We start from the raw sequence: 27,720 nt of genomic DNA, 5'->3' as shown, positions 1-27,720 counted from the left end.
ATGCATGTGAATAGTCCCACAGTTCAGTGGGACTATTAAATGTGCAAAGTTACATGCATGTGTGTTGACAAGATCAAGTCCTTAGATTCTGAGCTCTTTGGGAAAAGTGCATTCTCTTGTGTCTGGCAATTGCCTAGTTGTACACTGTGAGCAGTAGGCAGTAAAAACTATCAGATATCATCCCTATGAGGTTATCATCAGGTTAGGCATCTTTTTATTCCTTTTTCAAGTTCCTGTTTTGCACCCATTGAAGTCAATAAGATGTTTTCCCATTCACATAAGTGGGAGCAGGTTCATAGATTCATAGATTCCAAGGCCAGAAGGACCATTGTGATTATCTAGTCTGACTTCCTATATAATACCATAGAACTTCCAAAATAATTCTTAGAGCATATCTTTTATCAAAGACATCCAATCTGATTTAAAAAGTGTCAGTGATGGAGATCCACCATGACCCCTGGTAAATTGCTCCGATGGTTAATTACCCTCACACCTTATTTCCAGTCTGAATTTCTCTAGCTTCAGGTTCCACTCATTGGATTGGGTTATAGCTTTCTCTGCTAGACTGAAGAGCCGGTCAACCCTACTGAACAGATTATTTCAGTTGGGGCTGGAAAGTTCATACAAATAAAAATGCAGTGAAACCAGCTGTGCTTTCCCAGTAGAAACCTCTAAAGAAGCCTCATTTTTTGAACAAATTGTAGTTCATTGCCACAATTTGCATTTATAACTTTGGGTGGTCCATGTTACAGGTTGGAGAAATATTTGATCATGTGGATGGCACTAAATCATGGTATGTTTCTGTCAAATTAAGTTTTTAATGCAGAGGCATCTTGCGAAGTTGTCATTCTCTGCAAATTATCAGTGTGTCCTGGTTTCTCCCTCTGACACAATTGAATAGTTTAGGCATCTAACAAAAGGCATCTAACACTCATCTAGCATTAGAACATCTGATTCTATCGATTCTGAAATTCACTGAAAGTCTGCACTTTTCTCAGGATTAAGAATGCAAAGAGCTTGAAGAAGAGAGGGGCAAACTCACCTCAATTTCAGGAAGTCGCACCATGGGGCCCTGCAAAATGCTTTTCAAACTGTCTCTGTAGTTCTACACAATCCCTGCAGGATCCCACAAACCCTTGCAAACACACCACAGGGAACCAACATGTTTTAACTGACGCCCTGTTGAAGCAAATGCACCACTTGAAGAAATGAATGTATAAGAAAGAAAGGGTAATGGAAAATGACAAGCTGAAAAGGAGTTCAGAGTTTCATTTGTAAGGTGTGTGCTTGAGGGGCATCCATCAGGAAATTCCTATGGAGTGGCAAAAAGAGAAAAAATTAAGGAACAGCAGAGTATGATGAACTTATATAATTCTTTTTCTTTAGCATCAGGCAGTATTTATTACTTTTTTTGCCATTTGGGAGCACTCATAAGCACCGAAAGACAGAAATTAAGTGTACAAACCCCGCAGCAATAATGAAAGTGTGGAATGCTCACAGATTATTTATAAGCATGCAAGTTATGTAGTAGTTGGAGATTTCTCCCTTCTGTTCCTGTATAGTGATGAAGAATGGTATTTTAATAGGCAGATGGTAAAGACAATTACAGTTTGGGGCTCAGCTGGGAGTTACATCAGTTTATTGCAAATTATTAGTTGATAAATGCTTTTGTTTACAAGCAAAGTCGTAAGCAGCTTTGTAATCAGTTTATCAGCTGCAGCCTCAATTTTGACAGCTTGCCTTTGGGGTATACAGTCATTTCTTCCCTGGTCATTTCGAAATCATGCTGACCATGCCGCCAGTCAGATTGGCAGCTTCTATGCACCTGTATGATGCTCAGTAAATTGGTATTTGTTATAAAGCCTATTTTGAAAAAATCACCCAGTGCAGAATCCTGTCTAATAGCTAATCAATATTATGTGTCCTAATTTATTTCATTTGTCTCTGATCATAATTTTAAGGGATACTGTCTGATTAAAATAATTTAAAAATATTTTGAGCCTAATGAGTTCAATCTTGTTCCTGTTTACTTCACTAGCTTTGGCCCTACATTACTAATTATTAGATTATTAGATGGAAATAACATACTGTTTACAGTTTATGGTACTTGTTTATTTTTGGCATTTCACACAGATTGTTAATGAAATAAACTAGTCACTTTCATCTTTGTTTTTCATCATTTGTAGTCCTTCACACTTCCAGGTTTCATGCAAAGGTCAATACTACAGTGTTTGCATTTCAGACACAGCTGGGGAATGCTTATGTATTTTGGGAGTATTTTGATTTTAACTTTTGGAATTTTTTAACGGAAGATTTTTAATATTCTACAGTTTTGCAAAAGAATATTTGTATAAGAATTAAATTTGGGAACAAATTTGACCTGAAAGTCTCCTTATAAATGTCTTTTCACTTAGCTGTCTTTTTAGAGATTAACCACTGGAATGTCATATGATCCTGCTCCCTGATCCTGCAGTCAAAGAAAATCATCCAGTGTCTTCAGTGGGAGCAAATTTTTCCCATGATGTAAATGCATAAAGAGGAGCCTCCTTGTCTTTGTGGTTCGTACAGTGCCCCTTAATCCTGTAAATAGGAGCAGAAGTCACTGTAATCTTTTTTAGGAAAACTGGTTCTATTTCATTATTGTTATCTATGTTATGGGAGTGCCTAAAAGTCCTCAGTCAGGATGAGGAAGCTATAATGCAAGGCACTATACAGATCTAGAGGAACTACAACTCCTGCTTTGAAGAATTTGTAAACTCAGTCCACGACCCTAAAAAAACTTACGTATATGTTTAAATTTACACACTGTGAGCAATCTCATCAATTTACAGCCTGATCTTGAAGTGAACTCTGTGTGGCACTCATTTTCGGATTAGGACCTCATTAAAGAAAAGATTCAACAAATAAGTGTAACAAACAGGTGGAGAAGGGAAGTCAAGTCCAAAAAGCACATTGCATAGTTACAGTGTGCACAACTTAATGGTTCCAGATGTTGAATGGGGGGTTATTAAAATTTATTAAAATTCCAATTAATCCACAGTCTCCTGACCTCCCTTATCATTGCTATCCTCTGGAAAAAGTGACGCAGCCCACAGCCTATTATTTATTTGTTTGTGTTTTTTTGTTTTCCCCATTCCGTAGAAGACTATCCCAGCTGCCCCTCTACTTAACATTTTTAAAAAAATACAACTATCCTCACAGCTTCCTAAGGTGATGGGCCTTCTCCCTCTACGTAAACCTTCCTCCTCCTCCTTAAGTACCTGCCACATTCACTCTACAGCTGTCCAAGGGGCAATGGCAGATCCCTACAGGAGTCAGGCGCAAGAGTGGAGAAAGTCATTTGAAAAGTTATACGATGTGCTCTGATTTCCCTCAGTGCAGACTTGTGAATGTGTCACCAGGGCATGCCCACTCTCTAACCTCCTTATCGGTCTTTCCCAAATCTGCTCCCACTAGGAGTCATCCAGCTCCACAAAACAGCACACCACCTCCAGAACTCCTGGCATCGTCAGTTTCCTAAGGGTAAAAAAGGGCCATCTTATGGCTCTGCTGGCAGGGAAGGTAGGGATTCTGGAAACGTGCAACTTAAGACCTACCTCTAGTATAGTGGGGCTCATCAGCTAATCCTCTCTCCCTGAACCCTGTTGCTACTGACAAAGGCGGCTGAGTCTCATTCCTGCGATTGTCTTAAATGGCTTCTTCTCCTGGGAAATTCTGTGAAGGGCTTCAGTCCACTTGTTGCTGTAAGGCATCAAAGGGTGGAGGAGTTTGCTGAGGCAGTGTGCCTCCAAAGTCTGGGCTTCATGATTGGGGAGGAGGGGTGTTAATGCATATGGCAGGGCCATATTACATCGTTCACTGTTCTTTAATGATTTTCTAGATAATACTTAGTCCTGCTTCAGTGCAGGGGATGGGACTACATGATCTATGAAGGTCCCTTCCAATTCTATGATTCTATGATTTCTAGCTCATGAATACTGATATGTTCCTTTTTTAATACCCAATTGATGTTCCTTCAAAGGGGTAAGGAAGGTGTATCCCTAAATATAGAGTAATATGGACAAAAAGTAATGCCCTGAGAAAAGTAATAGTTGCTGTACCTGTAAAAGAATTCCTTCAGCTCATTGTTAGTGTTTATGCTGAATTAAGGAAATATAACGGGTTTAGCATTTGTGGCAGCACCTCATTTTCATCCCCTAGCAGCAGACCCAACTTCTGGTGGATATCTGAGGATATTTCAGTTTTCAGTTTCATTCAGGCCTTTTAAGTAACTATTGCCATTTGTGCCAAATATTTAATAGTTTTTGTTCTGTGGAGTGTCATCCACCAGGAACTGATTTCACCTAAGACTTTTTTACAGCCATCTAATAGAAGATATGTATTCACTCTGATTAGCTCAGGATTTGAACGAGGGTCCCAGAAGAATATATAAGCCTCTTAAATGCACACAACTTCTAAGGATATGGGTTTAACTGTCTCCCCCTGTGGTAAATAAGCTGTGACAGCTCAATCGGGGGAAAGGGGGCACAATAAAATTACCACATTATTTTCCTGTGAATATTTTCTGAACATTGATGTAGTTTACATCTGTATCTAATGGAATTTTATGTTGTTTTAATTCTGGTATTTCTTTGAAAGAAACAAATACAAATCCTCAAATGCATTAAAAATAAAAGCTGACAGCAAAGGTAAATGAGAGGTCAGATCTCATTGCTAGATGTACCAGTTCTGATTTTAAAACATGCAGTTCAGTTGGGGTTCAGTAGCTCAAGCAGTATTGCAGTATTAAAGAAAGAGAGCTACTGAAATATTGTAACTATTCTTTAAACAGTGGTCACGCGGCATACAGGAAAGAACTTCTACCTCATTGAAAGTGTTTCAGCATAAAATGCTTCCGTTTTGATTCTTTTCTCTCCTAGGATTGAAGAGATATTTTAAAGCTGTATTGCATAAATAACTATATAATAGGTGACAAATTTTTATGAACGCACTATATTCAAATTAAACATTTACTCTTTTATCATATTGCTAAGGGATCGGTCCTTGGTACTGAAGTCAGTAACAAAATTCACGTTCATTTGGATTAAGAACAGGCCCTTATTCTCTTAAGAGGTATATTTCTTCTTTATTTCCAGTCTGGCATTGTATTTCTTAAAACTCACTCATCTTGGAATCATCCCTTTCAAAGCTGTCCAGTGTTTAGTTGAGTGAGTCTTTTATTGGACTGCATAATATAATGCATTATTGTTTCTTTATTTTGTAGCATCCATTAATTTTTTAAAAAAAAAAGCAAGTTTCACACTTTATTTTGAGCCAAATGCACTACATTTCTCCCAAGGAATGTGAGCGCTTGCTCTTACTACTTATTGTTTTAACATTATATAATATAATAGGTTTTACAATTTCTGCAATCAATATACTGCAGAGTATAATATGCCGCAGCTAAGTTAAAATTAGAGTGTCAGTATCATTTGACAATCTCCTTTGAAGGTAAACAAGGAAAAATTATACAACAACATAGGAAATCATCTCATTAATTTTAATTTAGCATTGTAAATATTGTTATAATTGTTAGAGAAGTCCAAATTTGAATGCCGGGCTGTTGAGATGCTCTCTAAAGAGATGTTGGAATCCTGGCATTAAAATACTCAGATGGCAAAAGTGTTCTGCAAAGTATTTAGTTTGTGCATACCAGTTTAAAATGTTGAGAATTATTTATCAACAGAAAGACTGTTCACAAAATGCTTTTGATTTATTGCTGTATATACTACAGATCCATATCAGTTATGCTTACCTTATTTTATCAAAACTTGTATAAACCATGAGTTGGCATATTAGAGAATACTGAAAAGGCATTAATCAACCTAAGTAACAAGTACATAGATCTATCTAACACTATGAAGTAGTTAATAATTTTTAAGCAATTTTCTTATAGAAAGAAAGTCTAAAAGAGTAGTGCTTAATTATCTGGACTCCTCTGTGCTGGGCTCTCTTTTGATTGTATTAATGAAGCAGCTGGCCCATTGTTTCTCTTTAATTCCTCTATTGTTTTAAGAATATGTCACAGCTCTTTATTCTTTTATCAGGTGCTGTGCAGGAGGATCCACACAATACCTCATATTCCTTCTGTATTTGCCATGCACAAAGAAACCTCCAAAGCATTTTCAAAGAAGGGGCACACATAATTTATAAGTTCTATTCCTTGCACTACTCTACTGTCAAGAATTTCAACAGTATTGGATTTGAATTCATTATAATTTTTATTAAACAACATGTCTACATATAGATATAAGTACTCTGTTAATGTTGAAAATTAGAGATCTGGGCAGTAACTTGTGCCATATTAAAATGGGGGCATTCCTCACTATAGGAAATTATTCTGAACAGTCACAACCCCATAGGGGGAGAAAAACAAATGTAAAGATTGTGTCCTGTTATGGATTTGCAAATTTCCCTCAAATGCTTGAAATAAAATACAAACCAAGGATGATATAAAATAAACAAACTTATTTTTCCCCAAGGCTGTTAACAAAAAATGTCTTTTTGTAAAATAGGACCATTTCATTCAGAGAAGGGGGAGGTTTCATTCAGCTGATTGTGCCTGGAAGTCATTATGGTCCATAGACTAATACAAGCTGTTGATTAAATGACTTCTGATAGTCTTCTGACCCTCATTTATAAAAACGTATGTATACAGGAAATAGCCTCTTATGCTGTTGCAATAACACAGTCAAAAACACTAAGCACAAAGTATAGGCAGCCAAAAACAATACTTTAGACTCACTGGCACAATAGTTTGTATTCCGAGACTGTTTAAATATGAAGACTGGTTCCAGTAGCAATTATTTATTTTCTAACCTTGTACCTAAGATACACAATCAAAAATCCAGATTCAAAAGGTTAGGCAGACCAAGTTTTGATTAATACTTTGGATAAAAATATAAAAAAATGGCAGGACTGGCTGTACATTTTTAATGCGTGGGTTCCTTTTCATATATGGGGTAAGATAGCTGCACTACCATGATGTTAGTGCTTGTGCCTATATGATTCAGTTAAAATGTTCTTGCACAGCATTTAGCCATTGCCTTTGTTTTAAGAGGGAAGTTAAACTATTTTTAGCAACCTGCTCTTTAAAGCTAATTCTAATAAAAGCAACAAAGTTAAGGCCATATGCTGGTATTGATTTTTAAGAAGAGCTTCACCCATTTTAAGTCAATGGGGAACTCTGCTTAAAAATCAATGCCACCCATATAGCCCCTTCACTTCAAAGCTCCCCTTCAGAGAAAATCACTGATACAAAAGACAGTAAATAAAGGTTGAATTATTTATAAAATCTCAAAATTGACTTCCTTATTATAGGGAGAGAAAATGAAGAGGCTATTGAAAAATCAAGAAGCTTTGTATTATGTACCTAGATGTGCATCTTACATAAAATAAAGTTTTATAGTGGTATACATATCTATCTCCTCAGTGCTCCCTGTCCTCCTACATACTGAAGGCAGAGTATTACCACATCTGAATGTGATTTAATTGGTTCAATTTACTATATATATTTTTATACTAAGCTTGGTTCCATATCTTGATGAGCCCAGATGTAGTTCTGCTAGTGGTTTACAGCTACCCATTGCTTGCATTTTATTATTTTACAAAGTGAATGTCTATCAATCATACAGATAAATTAGAAAAAATTCTGCAAACATAACTCATCGCAAAGGTTTTTGCAGCATGGTATGTAATTATTAACCTGATTCTTGCCATTGAAAGAAGCCATGAATTGCAGATAGTATGGATGAAGTTAAATGCTTTTATATTAGATACATTTTGCTTATACTGTACTCTATAGGTATGGCCGAATAATATAATTGAAGCTTTGTCAGCTCTGTAGCCTAGCAACAGATAATACTGTTAGGTTACTGAATTGCTGCTGGTTGACAAGTAGGGAGTATTTTTGTGTTTATCATGTCTGCTAATGATGGGATCCTTTCCAAAAGGCTTGTCTTAATCTTAATTAGACTTTATCAACAGAGGTCTGCATGACATTGTGCAGACACCGATTTCATAAATAATAAAAAGTGCAAGTGAAAAATTTGGCAGGAGAAGAAGATATTTAAGGCCACTGATTCTTGTAAGAGCAGCATGAATTTCCAAAATGTAATCAAGTTTGAACTGTGACTCTATTCTTTATTATCAAAACTTGCAGTACACTTCACTGCAGTTTTGACAGCAATTATGAGTATGATTCATAAGCTTCCTGTTAGGAACCAGATCTGTTTGCACAAGAATCTTGATCATAAACATTACAAAGAACAGTAAGTCCACAGTTTTTCAGGGACATCTTTTTCCTTTTCAAAGAACTTGAAGTTGTTTTAGTTAGATTTATTTTAAGTAGCAAAAGAGTTACTTGTGTTTGCAGGGTAAGAGACAGACGAAGAAGATCCGAAAATAATCTTTCCATTTGGTGGAAGCTATGAAGGTATCAGATAGCTGATTCAATGTGTGATGCAATTTGATAAAGAAATCATGCCAATGCAGTTGGAATGTAATTTTTGCTCTAGTTCGCACAATATGATATTATTCCACTTCCCCAACTTTCTCTGATTAAATAAACGTTTCTAATTCTTTGCATAACTAGTTAATTATATTTTTATTCAAATGTAAGCTAATAAGGAGTGGGGATAAATACTTAAGCAATATCTGTTGATTGTTTTTTGTTGATCTTGGATTTGATGCCTAGATGTATGTTAACTCCGTTTTGTTTGGCTGATTTTGTAGCTATCATTTTAGAACAGCTATGGAATTGTACTTTCCGTTCCATTGGGCAGCCTCCAGGTTAGAACCTCAGCTGGTGCAAACTGGCTTAGCTCCATTGATTTTAACAGGACTATGTCAATTTATACCAGCTCAGGATCTGGCTCAGCATTCTGATATATAGCTCAGATTCACTGAAACAAACTTTACCCAAGTGACTCAGTAAACTATGCTGCCTCTTCCTTTGGCTGATCTAATGATCAAATCACTTGGTGCCAGATTGGTCACCCTTGGCGTCAATGGGATTACTCGAGTGAGTTACTGGTCATCAATGTGAATAAAGCATTCACAATCTGATCTGAAGGGCATATTCCAAAACACATTTAAATCAGTGGGAGTCTATCTATTAACCTCAGTGGGCTTTGGATCAGGCCATCAGGACTTGATTCTGCCTGACCCATATGGGTGTGCAGTGGAGGAGGGAGGACAAGAAGTCTTCCCTGTCACCTCTTGCCAGCCTAGCTGGCAGCCAAGCGCCAGCACAATTGCAGTTCCTGCACTAAGTGCTCTCCTTAGTCCCTTGGGGGCAGGGAAGAGTGGCTATTGCCCTGACCCATCCCCATCTGCACCGGCCTATGGAAAGGGACAGGCATGCACTGTGGGGAGTATATTGCTCCGCATACCTATGGATGGAAAGTGCTACATAACACAATGAAAGAGCAAATGTATTGGTGGGGGAGCATAATTCTTAGGAATAATCCTAATTGGCTCTCAGGAACTCTGATGCAAGGATATTGAGTCAGCCCCCTATTCCTGGTGTACAAGGATTTTAATCCAGACTGATTGCAGCTGGAAACCCTGTAAGCAATACCTTCCCTCACCCCCCTCCCCAGGATACAGCATGTCAGGATTGTTGCTGTGGAAAGAAAGGTGGTTTTCTTATTGTGGCACATTTCAATTTATTTTAATACAAAATGTATAGCATTATAAGACTACAGCACAAGCCCTTATACTACAGTGTTCTTATAAAAGTATATAATAACACACTGTATTATTACACTACAAGTTTCATATATAATAAGAATAAAACAGAAGTGTGACACAATCAATGTAACTCCGCCCTCCATTCACACAAATAGGTTATGTATGTGTCCTCAGGTAAAATAGTGTAGCTGGTTACAGAGCCTCAAATTAAAGTCATGTAGCTCAAAGTTGTTATATCTAAGAGGCTGATTAAACATCCATTAGTCTGATACTCTTCTCACACTGGTTTATACTGGTGTAACGCCAATGTCTTCAGTGGATTTACTCCTGATTTACATCAGTGTGAGACACTAATCCAGTAATTAGTGTTCATATTCCTGGTTGGTTATTAGGATTCCAGAACTGTAGATATAGTTGTATTGCTGTCTTCACTTTTCATCTCCTTATTCTCGAAAGGAAATTGGTGAGAGTTGCATCTTTGCATGCCCTAATTCTGGAAAGCAGTGAACCTTACGTTACATTGGTCCTGTTACAATAAATTGTTTGTAAACTTCATAGCTACCTTCAACTGCTGTAATACTAAAGCTTGAATGCAAAGAAACTTTTCTGCTTTGAAACTTTTGAGGTCTGGAAGCTCAGCTTTATTTTTCCACTGAAACACATTGTCACTGATGCTGTTTTGTTTGCTCATCTTTGAAAACTAATAGACTGGTTTAATTAATTGTCCAAGATTTCTCTAAAACAATGTCTTAATTCTTCCATTTAGCTGTGGCATATCATGCACTGTTGTTATCTCCTCCACCAGATTTTTGCAACAAGTTGTTTTTAAAACTATAATCTCTTTGAGGGGAAAAAATGAAGTGCAGTTGAAAAGGCAGTTTATGCTGAAAGATAAACACAGCAATATTACTTATCAAAATGAGTACAGTTTTGCTTGCCTAATGAATACAATATATAGCTTTTGCTATATATACAAAACCTTGGGGAACAAAAGCTTTATAACATATAAAGTATGCAACATTATTTCAGGCATAACTATACTGGATACGTATCTAGGCCTGAGAGTGTAGATAACACAATATAAGTGCTTTGCCTGTCTAAACATGTTAAATAATGAGCATTCACTATCACATTCAATACATTAGTAAATGTACTTGCATAGTTAATTTTCTTTTTAATGCACTGCACGTGACATTTGCAGCACAGAGCTCTAGTGTATCTTTCTGTTTGATGAAAGTTTCCCCCTTCCTCCCCTTTTAAACAAACCTTTATTTGAATAAGTCTTTATGAAACAGATCTTTGGCATATCTTCTTTTCAGGAAGTTCAGTCAATGTAAGCAGAGATAAAACAGTCATGTTATGAAAAATATTACATAAGAAAATATTTTTCAGAGAAAGATGGTAGCAAACATAAGGGAGTGGGGAAATGACCTTATGAAGAAATCTGATTTCTTCTTTGCAGCTTTTGGGGCTTTTTTATTCTGCTGTGGATGAGGCACTTGGAATAAAACTGAAACTGTGGTATGAAAAAAAATATGCAGGAAGTGCAGTAAAAATATAATGATTGGAAAAGTGCCAATTAAAATAGCTTTGCCTGTGTCTGAGTTCTGGTAATGTCAGTCTCTTAGGACACAAAAGGGTGAATTAGGGTGATTGTTCTTTAGTTGAACTGATTGTAGAATATATGCATATATTTTTATCATGGCTTCCTTAACAGTATTTTGAAATTCTTCTACAGATAGAAATAGAACTTTAAAAAGCAGGAGTTATCTGCCTCCTCCCCACAAATAATCCAGTTAGAAAAGGGTATAAAGACACTGCACCTATGTTTGAAGTTCTTGTGCAAATTTATGTTCCCAATTAAATCTTTCTTTTTTATTTTTCATATAGGTGGCCAACTTTGGTGTACCACAACTAAGAGCATCTCTGAGGGTGAAGAGCTAATTGCCTTTGTTGTGGATTTTGACTCAAGGCTACAAGCTGCCGGTCAGATGACTCTTACAGAAGGGATGTATCCTGCACGTCTGCTGGACTCAATACAACTGCTCCCTCAACAAGCTGCTATGGCATCTATTTTGCCTACAGCTATTGTCAACAGTAAGTGAATAATATTGTACCATAGCTTTTTCTAGTTTTGTTTTTTGTTATGTTTCTTTTTTTTAACAGAGCAAAAATAGATGTAGAAAATTGGGATGGTAGCTGTACAGGATAGTGTTTGGCACTCCCTCAGACAGAAGCTCTGTAAATCTGTTCACAGAATTAGAAAATCATAAAAATAGAGATGAAAAGACCTTTTAGCTCACCTGGTCCATCATCTTTCAGTCAATGCAGGCTTGGTCTACACAATACATATTCTAATATTTATCCAGGCTAGTTTTCCATTTCTTAAGCAATAGAAATAGCTTCTACCACTTCTCTTTTGAAACTGTTTCAAAATGCAATAGAGGTCATTGTCAGAAATCTTCTTTGTATTGGCTCCAATTCATGAAAGCATCTGTATTCAAGAAGGATTCTTAAGCCTGTGTTTAAGTCCCATTGATGTTAAAGGGACATAATCACATGCTGTATAGAGCAGGACTTAAGCAGGTGCTAAGTGCTTTCTTGAATCAGAGAGACAAGGTGGGTGAGGTTGGTCCAATAAAAGATATTACCTCACCCACCTTGTCTCTCTAATATCCTACGACCAACAGGGTTACAACAACACTGCATACAACTTCCTGAATCAGAGCATTCAGCCTAAATATTCTGTTTATTAAGTTCACCCAATTACTGCTATTAAGACCCCTTATACAATCCTAATTGCTCGCCTTCCTTGCTGTTGACATCTTTCAAAAAATTGGTAGCTGATATCATGTTCCTCCTTAGTCATCACTTAACCCTGTGATATATATTTGGCTCTTTTAATCTTTCCTTGTCACTCGGTCCTTCTGTTCCTATATTGTAGCACTTCCCTGTGCTTCTTGTAGTTTATAAACACTTTGCAATAAGTAGTGACCAGAACACTACACAATATTCAGGGTTTGGATGCACTAGAATCAATAGGTCCAGATTCAGCCCTTATTCATGTGAGTAATCCCACCAGGTTCAATGCTGGAAGACTATAAATGTCTTGCCAATAGCTTTATTTTTTCTAGTTTGCTGTTTATTTTTGTGCAAAGAATTGTACTGGTCACATTTACTGTGAACGTGCTGTTAAAAGAAATAAGTTAAAATATACCAGTACCCTGTGGAGAGATAGTAGTGACAGCAATATCAAGCTGAAATATAAGGAAACACAAAGCAGGATCATCTGCCTTCTCGAAATGGGCTTTAGTCAGCTGGCATTCTTGTTATTATTGCAAACAGTCAGGGTGGTCAGGAATTTTCTGTCGGAAAGTTTTGTGCAGATTACACAAAATTAAAAAAAAAAACCTTCTCATCAATTATTCAGAGTGGACTACATCCACCTTGCCTAAATTGGCCTTCAACATTCGTTGTCCACTTGTAAGGTAACTCCTTCTCTTCATGTGCCTATATATATTTATGCCTGTATCTGTAATTTTCACTCCATGCATCTGAAGAAGTGGGTTTTTTACCCACGAAAGCTTATACCCAAATAAATCTATTAGTTTTTAAGGTGCCACTGGACTCCTTGTTTCTTTTTGTGGATACAGACTAATACCTCTGATACAAAATTAAAAATTTCAGCAGGAAAATTTTGATTTTAATTACAAATTTTGACTTTCCATCAGGAAAATGTAAATGACATACTTTGTTTCAGATTAGTTCAACCAATATCAGAATATTTCATTTGACTTACCTAAAATGTTTTGTTTTATTAGTTTAAAAAATGAGCTGCATTTATTTCTGGTGCATTGCCTAATGGCAGTTGTAGTTCCATCCCCATTCTCTCTTTTGGGCCGGGTTCCATAGTAGATGACATCTTTCATAGTGCATTTCCTCTACGTGGTGCATCATGGGAATCACATGACTCTACATGTATTATAAGAGATGTAGTCAGGTCAAAGAGCCTACCCCATAGGGGGGAATGGGACCTGGAACTATAACTAGGGTGACCAGATGTCCCGTTTTTAAAGGGACAGTCCCATTTTGGGGACTTTTTTTTTGGCGCCTATTAATTCCCCCCCCCACACACACACACACATACCTCCTGTCCCGTTTTGTCACAATTGCTGTCAGGTAACCCTAACTATAACTCCCATAAGGCAACAGGGAGATGTCTAGGTGGTTTGTTTGATCAAAAATGTCTAAATGAAGCATTTTGATATTTCTGAATCAATTTTTTTTGGAATTCCATTCAGAAGAAAACTTCAACATTTTAACTTTTTGTCCTGTTTCAGAAAGTGGAATATTAAGGATCAACCTACAATTAGAGGTCATAGCATATTACAATATTTAACTCCCATCATTAGTTATGACAAGAATCCAAAGAACAAAGAAAGTGTGATCTTTTCAGTTACCGTAATTACTACATACTTAGATTTTAGGCCCCAAAGAGACCATTATGATCATCTAGTCTGACCTCCTGGCTATCACAGGCAATAGAATTTTCCCCAGTGAAACCTGCCTGGAGCCCAATAAACTTGTGGTTGAACTAGAACATATTTTTTAGTCTTAATTTAAAGAATCCAAAGCCCAGATTCTGCAAAAACTTATGCACATGCCTAAAGTTAAGCACATTTGTAAGGCTTTGCAGGATCAGGGTCCACATGACTGGAGAACGTCTCTGATTAAATATTTTCATAGGGCTATAATACAGTTGATACTGCATTTCTGCCACAAATTATTAATTCTATTTTAGTTTAAAAAAAAATTGGTGTCCTAAAAACGTACGTCAGTGTTTTATATTATTTTGGCCTATAAACAAACAAACAAATGTTTTCCCTTGTCCTTGCAAATGACATTGTATGAAACCTGTGGCTGCCTTGCCAACATTTTATTAAGTAAGTTGTTTCTTTAATGGAAAAATTAAAGGACTTAAGCCTGCCATGTTACTTGTTGATGCCGAATGCACTGTGGCTAACCTGCATCTGGTTATATTTGCTTGTAGAAGATATATTCCCTTGCAAATCCTGTGGCATTTGGTATCGAAGTGAGCGGAATTTGCAGGCCCATCTCATGTACTACTGCAGTGGGAGGCAAAGAGAGGGAGCTCAGCTGTCAGAGGAGAATGAAGATAGTGCTCATCAGATATCCAGTGTCTGCCCCTTTCCACAGTGCACCAAAAGTTTTTCTAATGCAAGAGCTCTGGAAATGCACCTAAATTCTCACAGTGGTAAGTGCAATATATCCCCCTGTAGATGTAGCTATTCCTTAAACATTAACCACTATAAACCTTATCTTCTTCAGTGAGTCTCTAAATGTAAGCAATACAATCAAGCACTGGAAGAAGATACTACTAAAACGTCAGTCATTTCTGGACTGTATTATATAGTCCATGCACCTCTCACATATAATCTGTTTATTTTTGTAATTTATTTAATCTGCCAGTATTGCATTTATCTGACCTACTTATGCATTTACATAAACCAAACCGTTGGTCATTTAATTGCCTAGATTCTCTCTGATATTTAAACAAAGGTGTAAAGCTTTGTCCCTTGAGAGGTTTGGTCATTTAGAGTATAGGATGGGCATTAGGAACTCCTATATTCTTATTCCAGATCCGATGCTGACTCCCACTATAGTCTTGAACCATATCACAACCTCTGAATTCAGTTTCCTTGTTTATAAAATGGAGATATTACTTCCCATTCATTAGACAGCTGAAATTTGGCATAGATTTAGACCTATTATCAAGTATCTCTGAGTGTTCTGTTGAAATTTTGCTTTGATTTCATCAGATTATTGAAAAATCACAAGTTGTAAATGCACAGAACATTCCACACTGAAGTTTCCACTAGGCATGCAAAGTTTGCAGATGAGAAAGGCTGTGCTGTCAGGCCTAAGCAGTTAACATGGCTTTAGAGTGAAATATGTACTAAGGTATGCCTGAGAAGAGGCAAGTGCTCTTTAGAAGTCTCTGTGGACCTTATTGGGTAAGTAGGAGTTTGGGAGGGCTTATGTATATTTTACATTTTTACGGAGGGAGCTCCAGCCCAGTGTGCCACGGCAGCTGGATGTCACGAAAGGTTTGCAGGAGAAGGTCTCTCTCCTGCGGATCTATTACAGGACAAAGAGTTCCACTGATGGAACGTATGCAATTTGCAGGCACAACTCTGCCCCAATGTGTATATACATTTAAATTACTGTCTTTAATTGCATCATTACATGCTGTTTCTCAAACCTATATTATAATATCATTTCATTTTCCCCACAACTTCAGTTTAGTATTTATAGTTCTGTGTACTGCTTTGTGTATGTCCTTGAAAATCATTTATATGAAAATACATGTTAAACCATAATATATTACATTTCCAGGCTAACAGTACAGTGTAAACGTGAAAATGTGCAATATGTCTCTGCTCTTTCCCTGAATGGTCTGCTACTTGAAAAGTTCATGTGTAGTGCATGGATAAGAAAATGATGAAAATGCATACTTACAGGAAGGAGAACTCATGTAACAAGCCTGAGGGCTAAATCCACGATGGGGACTTAGCCTCAGCACTGCCGCCCTAATGTATAGGTGCCGTGAGCCCAGTGGAATACACAACCCTGATTTCGGAGCCTGGGCTCCTTGTGCATCTCATGGGGAGAGTTATGTACCTAGCAACAGGATTAAATAAGCAGGGAGCTGTCTAAACTATCCAATAGGAATGCCAAAGAGTGGGGTAGGGCCTAAGCCCCACCTATCAAAGGGACTTAGGTGCTGAAAATTGGGCTGGAGGGAGGGGCCTATCTCTCTTCAACAGTCAGAAGATTTAGGCACTGAAGCCAGGTCAGCCCTTTCTTGCAAAAAAAGAAAAAAGAAGAGCAGATGGTAGATGCCCTTGTACCCAATAGCCAAGCTGTTAGGGCACTCACCTGAGATGAAGGAGACCCAGATTTGAATCCCTACTCTGGAGCAGAGACTACCCTACCCGTCAGGTTGTAGGCTATTCTGTGATAGGATACACTCAATCCCTCCTGTTGGAGCTGTTCCACTGTTTATTAAAAGACTTAAATATTCATTAGGCCGGAGAGAAAATGACTCTATAGGCCAGTGGTTAGGGCATGTACCTGGGAGACTCAAGTTTCAGTCCCTACTCCAATGCATATTTAAGTATTTTATACACAGTAAAAATGTAGGTGCTCAGGATTAGGCAGTATCTGAGTAGTGTTTTTGTGGATCTAAATTTGGCCCTAGGAAACTAAAGTGCCAGTTAGGCACCTAAGTCCCTTTATTGGTCTAACCCTAAGGTAGTAAAATATCATTTTGACAACAATTAGTGTAAGTATAGAAGGATGCAAAAATATGTGTTACAATGTGAATAATTTATTTAGGTCTTTGTTAAAAGTCAAAACCTTCCTTTTCAACTCAGTGGGACTATTTACATGTGTAATAGTTACTCACATGTGTTTGGAGGATTAGGACCCCATTGATCAGAGAGTAAAGTAAGGTGCCATCTACCTAATTCTAGTGCGATAGAAATTAGATACTGTACCATTGTGCACTGTGAAAGCAATGGAGGATAATCTCAGTGCATTGTATACTATTCCTGTTTCTAAACACGTTCTAAATATAATGTTGCAAAATCTGCATGAACTTCTTCTGAAAGTTCAATGGTTTCAGAGTAGCAGCCGTGTTAGTCTGTATTCGCAAAAGAAAAGGAGTACTTGTGGAACCTTAGAGACTAACAAATGTATTTGAGCATAAATTTGTTAGTCTCTAAGGTGCCACAAGTACTCTTTTTCTTTTTGAAAGTTTAATGGCTGCCACTTTTGCCTGTGTGACAGATGCCATGCTGGCAGACATCATGAACTGAACCAGGGGCTACACAGCTAAAACTACAGGTCTTTACAGCTTGTGCTAAAGAACTGTGCTCTAGCTGGGTGCTATAACAGACCCACATGGATCAGCACAGAGGGGGCATAGAACACACACTAACCAGTGGGTCACATACTTCCTTGGGCAGGTCATCCCAAGCATATGAGGCCCACAGCAGTTCATATCCTGGACAGACCCCCGTATGTGATGGCCACAGGGTACTTTGACCAGCATTAGGGATTGAAGCAGGGTCCTCCGGGTCTTAAAGTATGAGTTTTCACAGCTTGTGCTAGTTTCACTGTGACACTCACTGCTCTGCACTGCTCCAGTGTCATGAAGAAACTGTAAACCCAGTTTAATTGACCATGTGTACATGCATATATATAATGTTTTAAATCTAAATCAAACACAGATATTTTTCCTTTCAAATATTTCTTCATTAAACTCATAGAAGCCCTGGACTCCTCTTTAGATAATAAGAAAAGGAGTACTTGTGGCACCTTAGAGACTAACAAATTTATTAGAGCATAAGCTTTCGTGAGCTACAGCTCACTTCATCGGCTTATGCTCTAATAAATTTGTTAGTCTCTAAGGTGCCACAAGTACTCCTTTTCTTTTTGTGAATACAGACTAGCATGGCTGCTACTCTGAAACCTGTCTTTAGACAATGTAGGCCATTGTTGTTCTTCCAGCGCAGAACTCTGCCCTTAGTTGTGCTGTATAAGCATTATAGCTTGAGTACACCCTGAACACACTCTCATTCTTTGCACAGATTGTGGATATGGTTTAAATTTGCTTCTGTTCTTACACTGTACTTGATAGGAAGAGCTCTGGTGAGTTCATATCTAAGAAAAATATGTCTCATTAGTAGGGCTATGATTTTGTCATGGTGGTCACAGAAATTGTGAATTTTAATAAAGTCCATGAAATGGCTGTAAAAACATATTTGGTTATGCCCCCCAGACTGAGTGGCCTTGCCCTCAGACTGAGTGGTGTGTCCCATCCACCCTTCTGTCTCCATCCACAGAGGGATGGATGGGCCAAATGTGAGTGGCTCCACAACCTCATGGACCACGTTGCAACACCCAGAGTGGGGAGCCAGGCCCAGCCCTGCAGGGCATGAGCTGCCACTGGGGATGAGTGTGGGGTGGGTCACTCTTCAACCTCCCAGCTCTCTTGGACCTGATCTTTGAACATCCTCATCATACTGTTGTGCAGGCTGATGTAGCGAAAACTGCATTGTTTCTTACCTTTCTCTGTCTTATTGTTTTTTCTGGCACCTCTGCCACGAAATTTACTAAAAATTTCCATTCTGAAATTGTAGCCTTACTCCTTACCTGCAATAATTGCATTTGATTATTAGGCATAGGTGGTGTAGGGCTAAAAGAGTACTATCTTCATCGACATTTTTTCCTCCGAGTCCAGCCCTCCTCCTTCCTCACAGTGGACTCACCCTTTCAGCAATCCTCCCACTGAGTTCCCATTCCAGAGCCCTGGATCTTCTTTCCCACATAGACAGTTCATCTCAGCCAAGCCGGCACTGGCCAACAGTAATGGAGATTATTGGAAATGTGCTATCTGCAACTCTGCCTCTGATTCAGTGCTTTTATAGGCCCCCTCTGAGCTTGAGGACTGGATCTCAAGCATATTGCCTTGATATGCTCCTGTGATCTGAGAAATGGGAACATACTCCTGAGCCTTCTGATTTCTCTGTGGCCCCTACTGAATATCTTTGTGTGGAATATTGGACCCCAATGCTTATTGATTTATAGGGAACAACATGTTTTTTTCCAAGTGGAAATTGCTATTTCTAAAACTGGAATGGGTTAGTTTGGCATTTCCATTTAGAGAGAGCCTGATCTATTTTTATTATTCCCCTACTCTGGCTTCCCTTTATTAATTGGAGGGCTCTCTGCTTCATATCTGAAATTCTGAATCCATGCTGAACTCAATATGGAAAATGAGCCAGTTCATGGCATATGTAGTCACAGTTGATCACTTTGGGAACCTCTTATAGCAATTGGTTAAAAAAAGATTTTGAATTGATTTAAGCATTACCTGAGTGACCAATATGGGTGAATATTTAAAGAACATTTTCACCAGAGGAAAAAGATGTTTATATTCTCCATATGATTGCTTTTCATGGTATACTGCATGAGGGGAAAGCAGTTATCCTAACTTGTTGTGTATTTATCTTTTCCATAGGAGTGAAAATGGAAGAATTTCTCCCGCCTGGTGCTAGTCTGAAATGCACAGTTTGTAACTACACTGCAGACTCAGTGATTAACTTTCATCAGCACCTGTTTTCACATCTCACTCAAGCTGCCTTTAGATGCAATCACTGCCATTTTGGCTTCCAAACTCAGAGGGAGTTATTGCAGCACCAAGAGCTACATGTCTCTGGCAGCAAGCTGCAAAGAGAAAGTGATGTTGAGCATTCTCCAGGTGGTGCTGAAGAAGTTTTACAGCCAGCAACAGACCTTCTGAACAGAAGTGAAGTTCCCCAGAGCCAAAAGACCATGCAGACTAAGGATGCAAGTTCGGACAGTGAGCTTGACAAATGTGAAAAAAAGACTCCACTTTTCCTTCCAGCCCAGAGGCCAGAAACACAGCCTGTAACAAATAAACAAAGTTTTTCATACACTAAAATAAAATCTGAACCGTCTAGCCCAAGACTTGCCTCCTCCCCAGTTCAGCCTAATATTGGCCCTTCTTTCCCTATGGGACCTTTTCTCTCTCAGTTTGCTTTTCCCCAGGACATCACAGTGGTTCCCCAGGCTTCAGAGATCTTAGCCAAAATGTCTGAACTGGTCCATCGAAGACTGAGGCATGGCAGTAGCAGTTATCCTCCTGTAATTTACAGTCCATTGATGCCAAAAGGGGCGACTTGTTTTGAGTGTAACATAACATTCAACAATTTGGACAACTACTTGGTACATAAAAAGCATTACTGCAGCAGCCGATGGCAGCAGATGGCAAAGTCACCAGATTTTTCCAGCATTTCTGAAAAAATGCCTGAGGCTGTAAGTCCCAATAATGGCCAAAGTTCTATAAACATTCTGAATACTGCTCCTCACACTTCCGATGCAGAGAACCAACTTCTTCAGACGTCTTGCATCAACTCTTCCACTGTCTTAGATTTGATTGGGCCAAACAGTAAGGTTCATGAAAAAGACTTTTCAGCACAGGCTAAGAAGCTCTCAGCTGCAACCAGCAATGATGAGAAAATGAATGGAAAACCTGCTGATGTGAAAAACCCCAGTGCTCCTTTAGTAGAAGGAGAAAGTGATCCCAACAAAACCACATGTGAAGCTTGCAATATTACTTTCAGCAGACATGAAACATACATGGTCCACAAACAGTATTATTGTGCCACACGCCATGATCCTCCACTGAAGAGATCTGCTTCCAGCAAAGTGCCTGCTATGCAGAGAACAATGCGCACACGTAAACGAAGGAAGATGTATGAGATGTGCCTACCAGAGCAGGAGCAAAGGCCACAGCTGGTTCAACAACGGTTTCTTGAAGTGGCTAATCTTGGCAACCCTTGCACATCCACTCAAGAATCAACAGAAGGTCTTGGAGAATGTTACCATCCTCGGTGTGATATCTTTCCAGGAATAGTCTCAAAGCATCTAGAAACTTCTTTGTCCATTAACAAATGTATTCCAGTTTCAAAGTGTGACACTCCACACTCCACAGTTTCTTGCTTGGAGATGGATGTACCCATAGATCTCAGCAAAAAATGTTTATCACAGTCAGACAGGACATCCACCTCTCCAAAAAGGCTGCTAGACTACCACGAGTGCACAGTTTGCAAGATCAGTTTTAACAAGGTAGAGAACTATCTTGCCCATAAGCAAAATTTTTGCCCTGTCACTGCACATCAGCGTAATGACATGGGACAGCTTGAGAGCAAAGTGTTTCAAAACCCAGAAAGTGAACGAAACAGCCCTGATGTCAGTTATGAAAGAAGCATAATCAAATGTGAGAAAAATGGAAACTCGAAACAGTCTTCTCCCAATGGAAACTTGTTTTCTACACACTTAGCAACTCTTCAAGGACTTAAAGTCTTTACTGAAGCAGCCCAGCTTATTGCTACAAAAGAAGAAAACAAACATTTGTTTCTTCCACAATGCCTTTACCCTGGAGCAATAAAGAAAGCTAAAGGAGCAGATCAGCTTTCTCCATATTATGGCATAAAGCCAAGCGATTACATTTCTGGTTCTCTTGTCATTCATAACACTGATTTAGATCAAAGCACAAATACAGAAGGTGAATCTCCTAAAGGCCAGATACCTTCAAACGGGTGTGCTGTGCAGAAGAAAGAGTCTCTTCCATTATTGCCAAAAAACAGAGGCATGGTAATAGTTAATGGTGGACTAAAACAGGAGGAAAGGCCTGCAACAAACCAACAAGAGAACATTTCCCAGTATCCTCAACATGAAGATGGGCACAAATCTCCCTCTTGGATTTCTGAGAATCCTTTAGCTGCAAACGAAAATGTCTCTCCAGCTATTCCTACAGCGGAGGAACAGTTGTCTAGTATAGCAAAAGGTGTGAATGGTTCTGCCCAAGCCCCAACCAGTGGGAAATATTGCCGACTGTGTGACATCCAGTTCAACAACCTTTCGAACTTTATAACTCACAAGAAGTTTTATTGCTCGTCACATGCAGCGGAACATGTCAAATGAAACAATCGGTCACCTTTGGTACCCGTGTTTAGTATATTGTTCCATACAGTCTAAAGAAAGCTGTGTGAATTACATCTGGACAATCAGGAGATAATTCATTATTTCTGAGTTGAAGACTTCAAGGTGTAATTTCATTAAAGTCCATTAGTAAAGTGTATTATTGGTGCCATTTTCAAAAATATTAATTTATTTTACCAGCAGTATTCATAGCTGTAGTTATGTTATTTTTTATTTAAAAACTTTATATTAAAGTCATTTGTAATGTTATTGTATAGTTATTGTGTAGCACATATGGTTTGCACTGTATAGTAGATTTTAAAGAAAATAGTCACAAACAATACAGAAAAGCATTTTAGAAATAGCTTCAAAAGCACTTGTGTATCCTGATTTTTTTTCTTATATGCTGTTGCAGATATACGTATATGCTAAAATATAACTTGCAAAAAAGTTTCAACTATGCTGTAAAGTTCGCCTTAAAATTTCAATTTTTTGAACTATTGGCCTCAGTTTGCACTTTATATTTTAGCAGATACAGTACCTTAGTCATTAGGCTTTGCATTTGTATGTAGCAGTATGTTTCTGTCCACTTTCTTAATCTGAAACGTACGTTAAATGAAGATGGCAATTTTTTTCTTGTATAGTACTTGTATTTTCTTTCGCTGATGCATCTCTGTCTCAATTTTTAAAACTTTGCTGTTAATGCAATACTTTATAAGAATGAACAAAATTACTGGAAGCAGTATTGTAAGTAATGAAGTCATATCAATCAGTTTTATCTTTTGAAAGGCACAGTCTAAAATGAAACCCTAAACTCAATGCTGCAAGTATGAATCTAATTCATATATAAGATATATTTAAATATAAGAGTAGCAATACTGCAACTGGTGATCACAAAGATAATGTTCTACTTCTGATAGAAATAATTTCTCAACAAATGTTGTTACTATGCATGTATATGGATGGAATAAAATTCCAGATCATTGGAGATGTTTGGCAGTAATTTTTTTGTTTTGTTTTGTTTTGTTTTGCTCTATTTGCAAAGGTATAGATATCAAAATATTTAAGTGAGCAGTTGGGGACAGGCTAACATCATACACTCTGCACTTGAAGTAAATATCTCTGAAAACAGTTTAAAAGGAGAAAATAAGCAGGCCTGTTATACACAGGATATTTCTTTTAATTGGAATCAAGGAAGACATACTTCACTGAAGACCAAGGGCTGTATGTCGACATGCTGAAGCCAATGGAACTACGCTGGTGTACACCAGCTGAGGTTATCACCATGTATCTTTTAATCTCACCAGTGATCTTTAAGAAACAAAACAGCAGTATGTTTCAAACAAATAGTAATTGGCTTTATAGTGGCTAATCTTTTATTTTAAAAAATATGTACAATCTAGATTAATAAATAATAAATGCTATTCAAGAATTGACATATGATATTAAATATCAAAGGGATGAAGAAAGAGTTAATATCCTGTATTCCCAACCATGCAGTCTCCTACCCGCTGTTTCAGACAGATTTAATGTGAAAAAAATGAACTGTTGGCATATTTTTTAATCTTATAAATTTGTAAGACCTTCACATGAACAAATCAAATAAACAACTTTAGTTAGTTTAGTTTAGTTCCCTTATCAGCTAAGCACAAATACCTTGTCAAACACAAAAAGGAATGATATTTACATCGAATAGCTATGTAGAACCTGAAAACATTTTATTTTTTAATTGCTGAGATTTCTTTATGTTTCTTAACAATGTGAGGTCCAAATTTTGTAAAAAGGATGTGATTTGTTTGCATGTTCAAGATATGAGTATAAAATGCCTGATACACATCTGCATGCCTGGCTTGTGCACACTCACAAAGCACCAATCTGGGCTGCATCTTGAGCATATGCAATTTTCAGAACGAAGGCTCAAGAATTTTACAATCTGTATTTATGCTAATTTCAGTTCCCTTCCTCATTTCAGCTTCATGCACAAATATTGTATTACTGGAGCTTAACCCTTTTGTCTTAGTTAAAGAGAAGTGGTGACCTCAGTCAGCATTTTATGGGCCACATTCTCATCACATTACACTGGTGTCAATTCAGAGTAACTCTGTTGACTTAAGCAGTAGTACGCTAGATTTACACATATGCAGCTGAAATAAAAAGAATTTTCATATTAAGCCTGAAATATGCCATTTCTTTCTATTCTACCATACACATTTTTAAGAGGCGAAACAATTACACACATTTTTACAGTACTTTTAAAACTGAAGATGGGTTAACCTGGAGTGAATCCTTTCACAAAAATTAACATAATCCATATCTATGGTGACCTAGAATTTATAAATGATTCTATATTTTACTTTCTTTATTTAGAATAATACACTCACAAAGTAAAGATTGGTAGTGCTGCCCCAAAAAAGGCAGAATTTAATGGCATTATCCATTTGGGACTGTCCTGTTAGAATGAGGAATCAACTTTGGGGGCCTAGCTGCCATACCTGTTTGTGTAAAACTGAAATGGTGCTCCAGCTAATACTGGGTTTTGGAAAGGTCCATCAACCACCTGCATTTTTATTTTTTAAGGCTATATCAGGCTGTGTGCAGGAAAAATTCCTGTTCAAATTGCTGGGCGTTTTTGCTACTCAAAGATTACAGAGGCAATGGGACTGGTTCTCCACTCACTTACACGAGTTTTACAGAGATGTAACTCCATTGACTTCAATGGAGTAACAATGGTAGAGTGAGAGGAGAATCACACCCTTGCTATGTTATTTATATTCATTTACTACACCTACAGAATGCCAAATTGGTGTAATTATGCTACTTTTCAATGCCTAGGCAGGGAGTAAGAAGGAATCACTAACATTCCTTTTATTTTTTATTTATTTTTCATAAATTGTATATCTATCAGTCTGATGCATCTAACTGTGCACATTGCTAGTCTAAGTAACCCCATGTTCCAATTACTTTACCTTCCTTTTTCTCCTCCCATTCCTTCCATTTCATTGTTATACCCATTTGTTATGTCTTATCTTAAACAAGATTGTAAGCAGGGCGTATCTCTTATTAGCTCTTGTAAAGCATTTACCACGACTGAGCCCTGATCTTGACTGGGCCCTCTAGTCACCACAGTAATATTAATAACAAATAATTAAAAGTAATATGCCCCTTATACCTGTTTTCTGACCAACTAATGATTTACACCATCTGTGAATTCTGCCCATGGATTTTTTCAGGTGTTACTAGAGCTGCTCAAACGATCTTAAAAATCATTTATTTGTTGTGTTTGGGCCTTTTTTCTATTTTTGGGGTTTTATATGTTTGTTCATTATTTGTCTAAAAACTCAACAACAGAAAAAAAAGTGAAATCCACAGTGAGCACTCCTCTAAAGCAGTGATTCTCAACCAGGGGTCTGGGTCCTGCTTTGGGAGGCCGCGAACAGGGTTCAGGGGGTCCACCAAGCAGGACCAGCGTTACTTCCTGGGGCCCAGAGCAGAAAGCTGAAGGCCCACCACATGGGGCTGAAGCCCAGGGCCCTGAACCCCACTACCCCCCACTTGCCTTTGCGGGGGCCCCTGTGGCATGGGGCCCCAGGCAGTTGCCCTATTTACTACCCCCTAATGCCGGTCCTGGCTTTTATATGCAGAAAACCAATTGTTGTGGCACAGGTGGGCCATGGAGTTTTTATAGCATTTTGCAGAGTGGGAGGGGGCTCAGAAAGAAAAAGTTTGAGAACCCCTGCTCTAAAGTATAAAATACTTGGAATTCACCATGTGATTGGTCACCTCAATTGGACAGTATGGTTTCCAGGCCGTTATCCCAGGCAGTGCCTGAGGAAATTATTAGGATTATTGAGAGAGCGAGTGGAACGCACATAAGGGATAGAAATGCAGCTGAAAATAATCAGGCCCAGGGCATTTAAAAGCTTTTCTCGTACAAGAAAAAAGGATTGGCTATACAAGTAGGCCCACATCTTAAACACTGCATGCAGATGTGGTCATCCCATCTCAGAAAGGATATATTCAGATTGGAAAAGGTTCAGAAAAGGGCAACAAAATGATTAGGGGTGTGGAACGGCTGCCATATGAGGAGAGATTAATAAGACTGGAACTTTTCAGCTTGGAAAAGAGATGACTTAAGAGGGGATCTGATAGAGGTCTATAAAATCATGACTGGTGTGGAGAAAGTAAATAAGGAAGTGATATTTACTCCATCTCATAACACAAGAACTAGGGGTCACCAAATGAAATTAACAGGCAGCAGGTTTAAAACAAACAACAGGAAGTATTTCTTCATACAATGCACACCCAACCTATGGAACTCTTTGCCAGAGGATGTTGTGAAGGCCAAGACTATAACAGGGTTCAAAAAAGAACTAGATAAATTCACAGAGGATTGGTCCATCAATGACGTTTAGCCAGGATGGGTAGGGATGGTGTCTCTAGCCTCTGTTTGCCAGAAGCTGGGAATGGGCAATAGGGGATTGAATACTTGATGATTATCTGCTCTGTTCATTCCCTCTGGGGCATCTGGCATTGGCCACTGTCGGAAGACAGGATACTGGGCTAAATGGACCTTTGTCTCACCCAGTATGGCCATTTTTATGTAGGCATCATACTTAAAAAGAGCTAGTTCCTTTCTGATTGAGGATAAGGAAAAGATAAAAACCTGATACATTTTCTATCAGGCTTTGGATTCAGTTTTTGGTCACAATTGGTCACATTGAGAACAAGTAATTGTATGTGAATGTACATGTGCAGTCTTAATTGTGAAGGTTGTAGCCAGATCTTAGACTGGCTCAGCAAGCACTGCAAATTCTAAAAGAAGTCTGACTCATTTCATTGCCCAAGTTCTACAACTCTGGTTTAGGGGGTTTGCTCTGAAATTCCTACATATATATATACCACAATACACATAATTTTATATGTTCATCACACACAGATTGAATCCATTAGCCTCAATTTTGTGTCACAACATTTTACAATATGTGTAATCCCAACCACACAGAGCATTATCACATAATTTTGTCTGTTTTCTGTATATTAACAGTGTTACTATCAGGGATCTTGTGACATTGTTCTACTGCCATTAAAACGCACTTATATTCATAAAATCATAATAAACAAACATACTCACTAAGCGTCTAAGTTATTGAATTAACTAGTCTTCCAGTTCTCTCACCTACCACACAATCCACACTACTTTAGTTGTCGTTTGTGATACTTTCACCAAAGAATGAACACTGTTGTCATACTCTGTGCTGAGTTAGGTGACCCATTAGTCCCATATACAAGACATTCCATGCAAAGGGAGGAGGAGAAACTAAAAAAGAAGACAACGATGAAGATAGAAATGGGAGGACTGTATGGAGGTCAAAGCCAGTAGCATTGGTAGAGCGC

General features: G+C 38.1%; 1 protein-coding gene across 4 annotated transcripts in view; it reads left to right on the top strand.

The window, feature by feature from the left end:
• ZFPM2 (zinc finger protein, FOG family member 2) overlaps window positions 1–23,312 on the top strand; it is a 455,190-nt gene extending 431,878 nt beyond the window's left edge. For 3 of the 4 annotated variants that reach the window (XM_043507433.1, XM_038391882.2, XM_043507435.1), the window contains 3 exons: window positions 11,623–11,829; window positions 14,783–15,007; window positions 19,841–23,312. In XM_043507433.1, the coding sequence (XP_043363368.1) occupies window positions 11,623–11,829; window positions 14,783–15,007; window positions 19,841–22,329 (2,921 nt within the window). In that variant the 3' untranslated portion in view covers window positions 22,330–23,312. The remainder of the gene's footprint in view (window positions 1–11,622; window positions 11,830–14,782; window positions 15,008–19,840) is intronic. The other variant, XM_038391883.2, reaches the window with a different exon arrangement.
• The last annotated feature ends 4,408 nt before the right edge of the window (window positions 23,313–27,720 follow it).

The sequence above is a fragment of the Dermochelys coriacea genome, chromosome 2 (assembly GCF_009764565.3).
Source record: "Dermochelys coriacea isolate rDerCor1 chromosome 2, rDerCor1.pri.v4, whole genome shotgun sequence".
NCBI classification, from domain to species: Eukaryota; Metazoa; Chordata; order Testudines; family Dermochelyidae; genus Dermochelys; species Dermochelys coriacea.
Note: the sequence above shows the minus strand (reverse complement) of the source record. Positions and strands in the feature narration are given on the sequence as shown.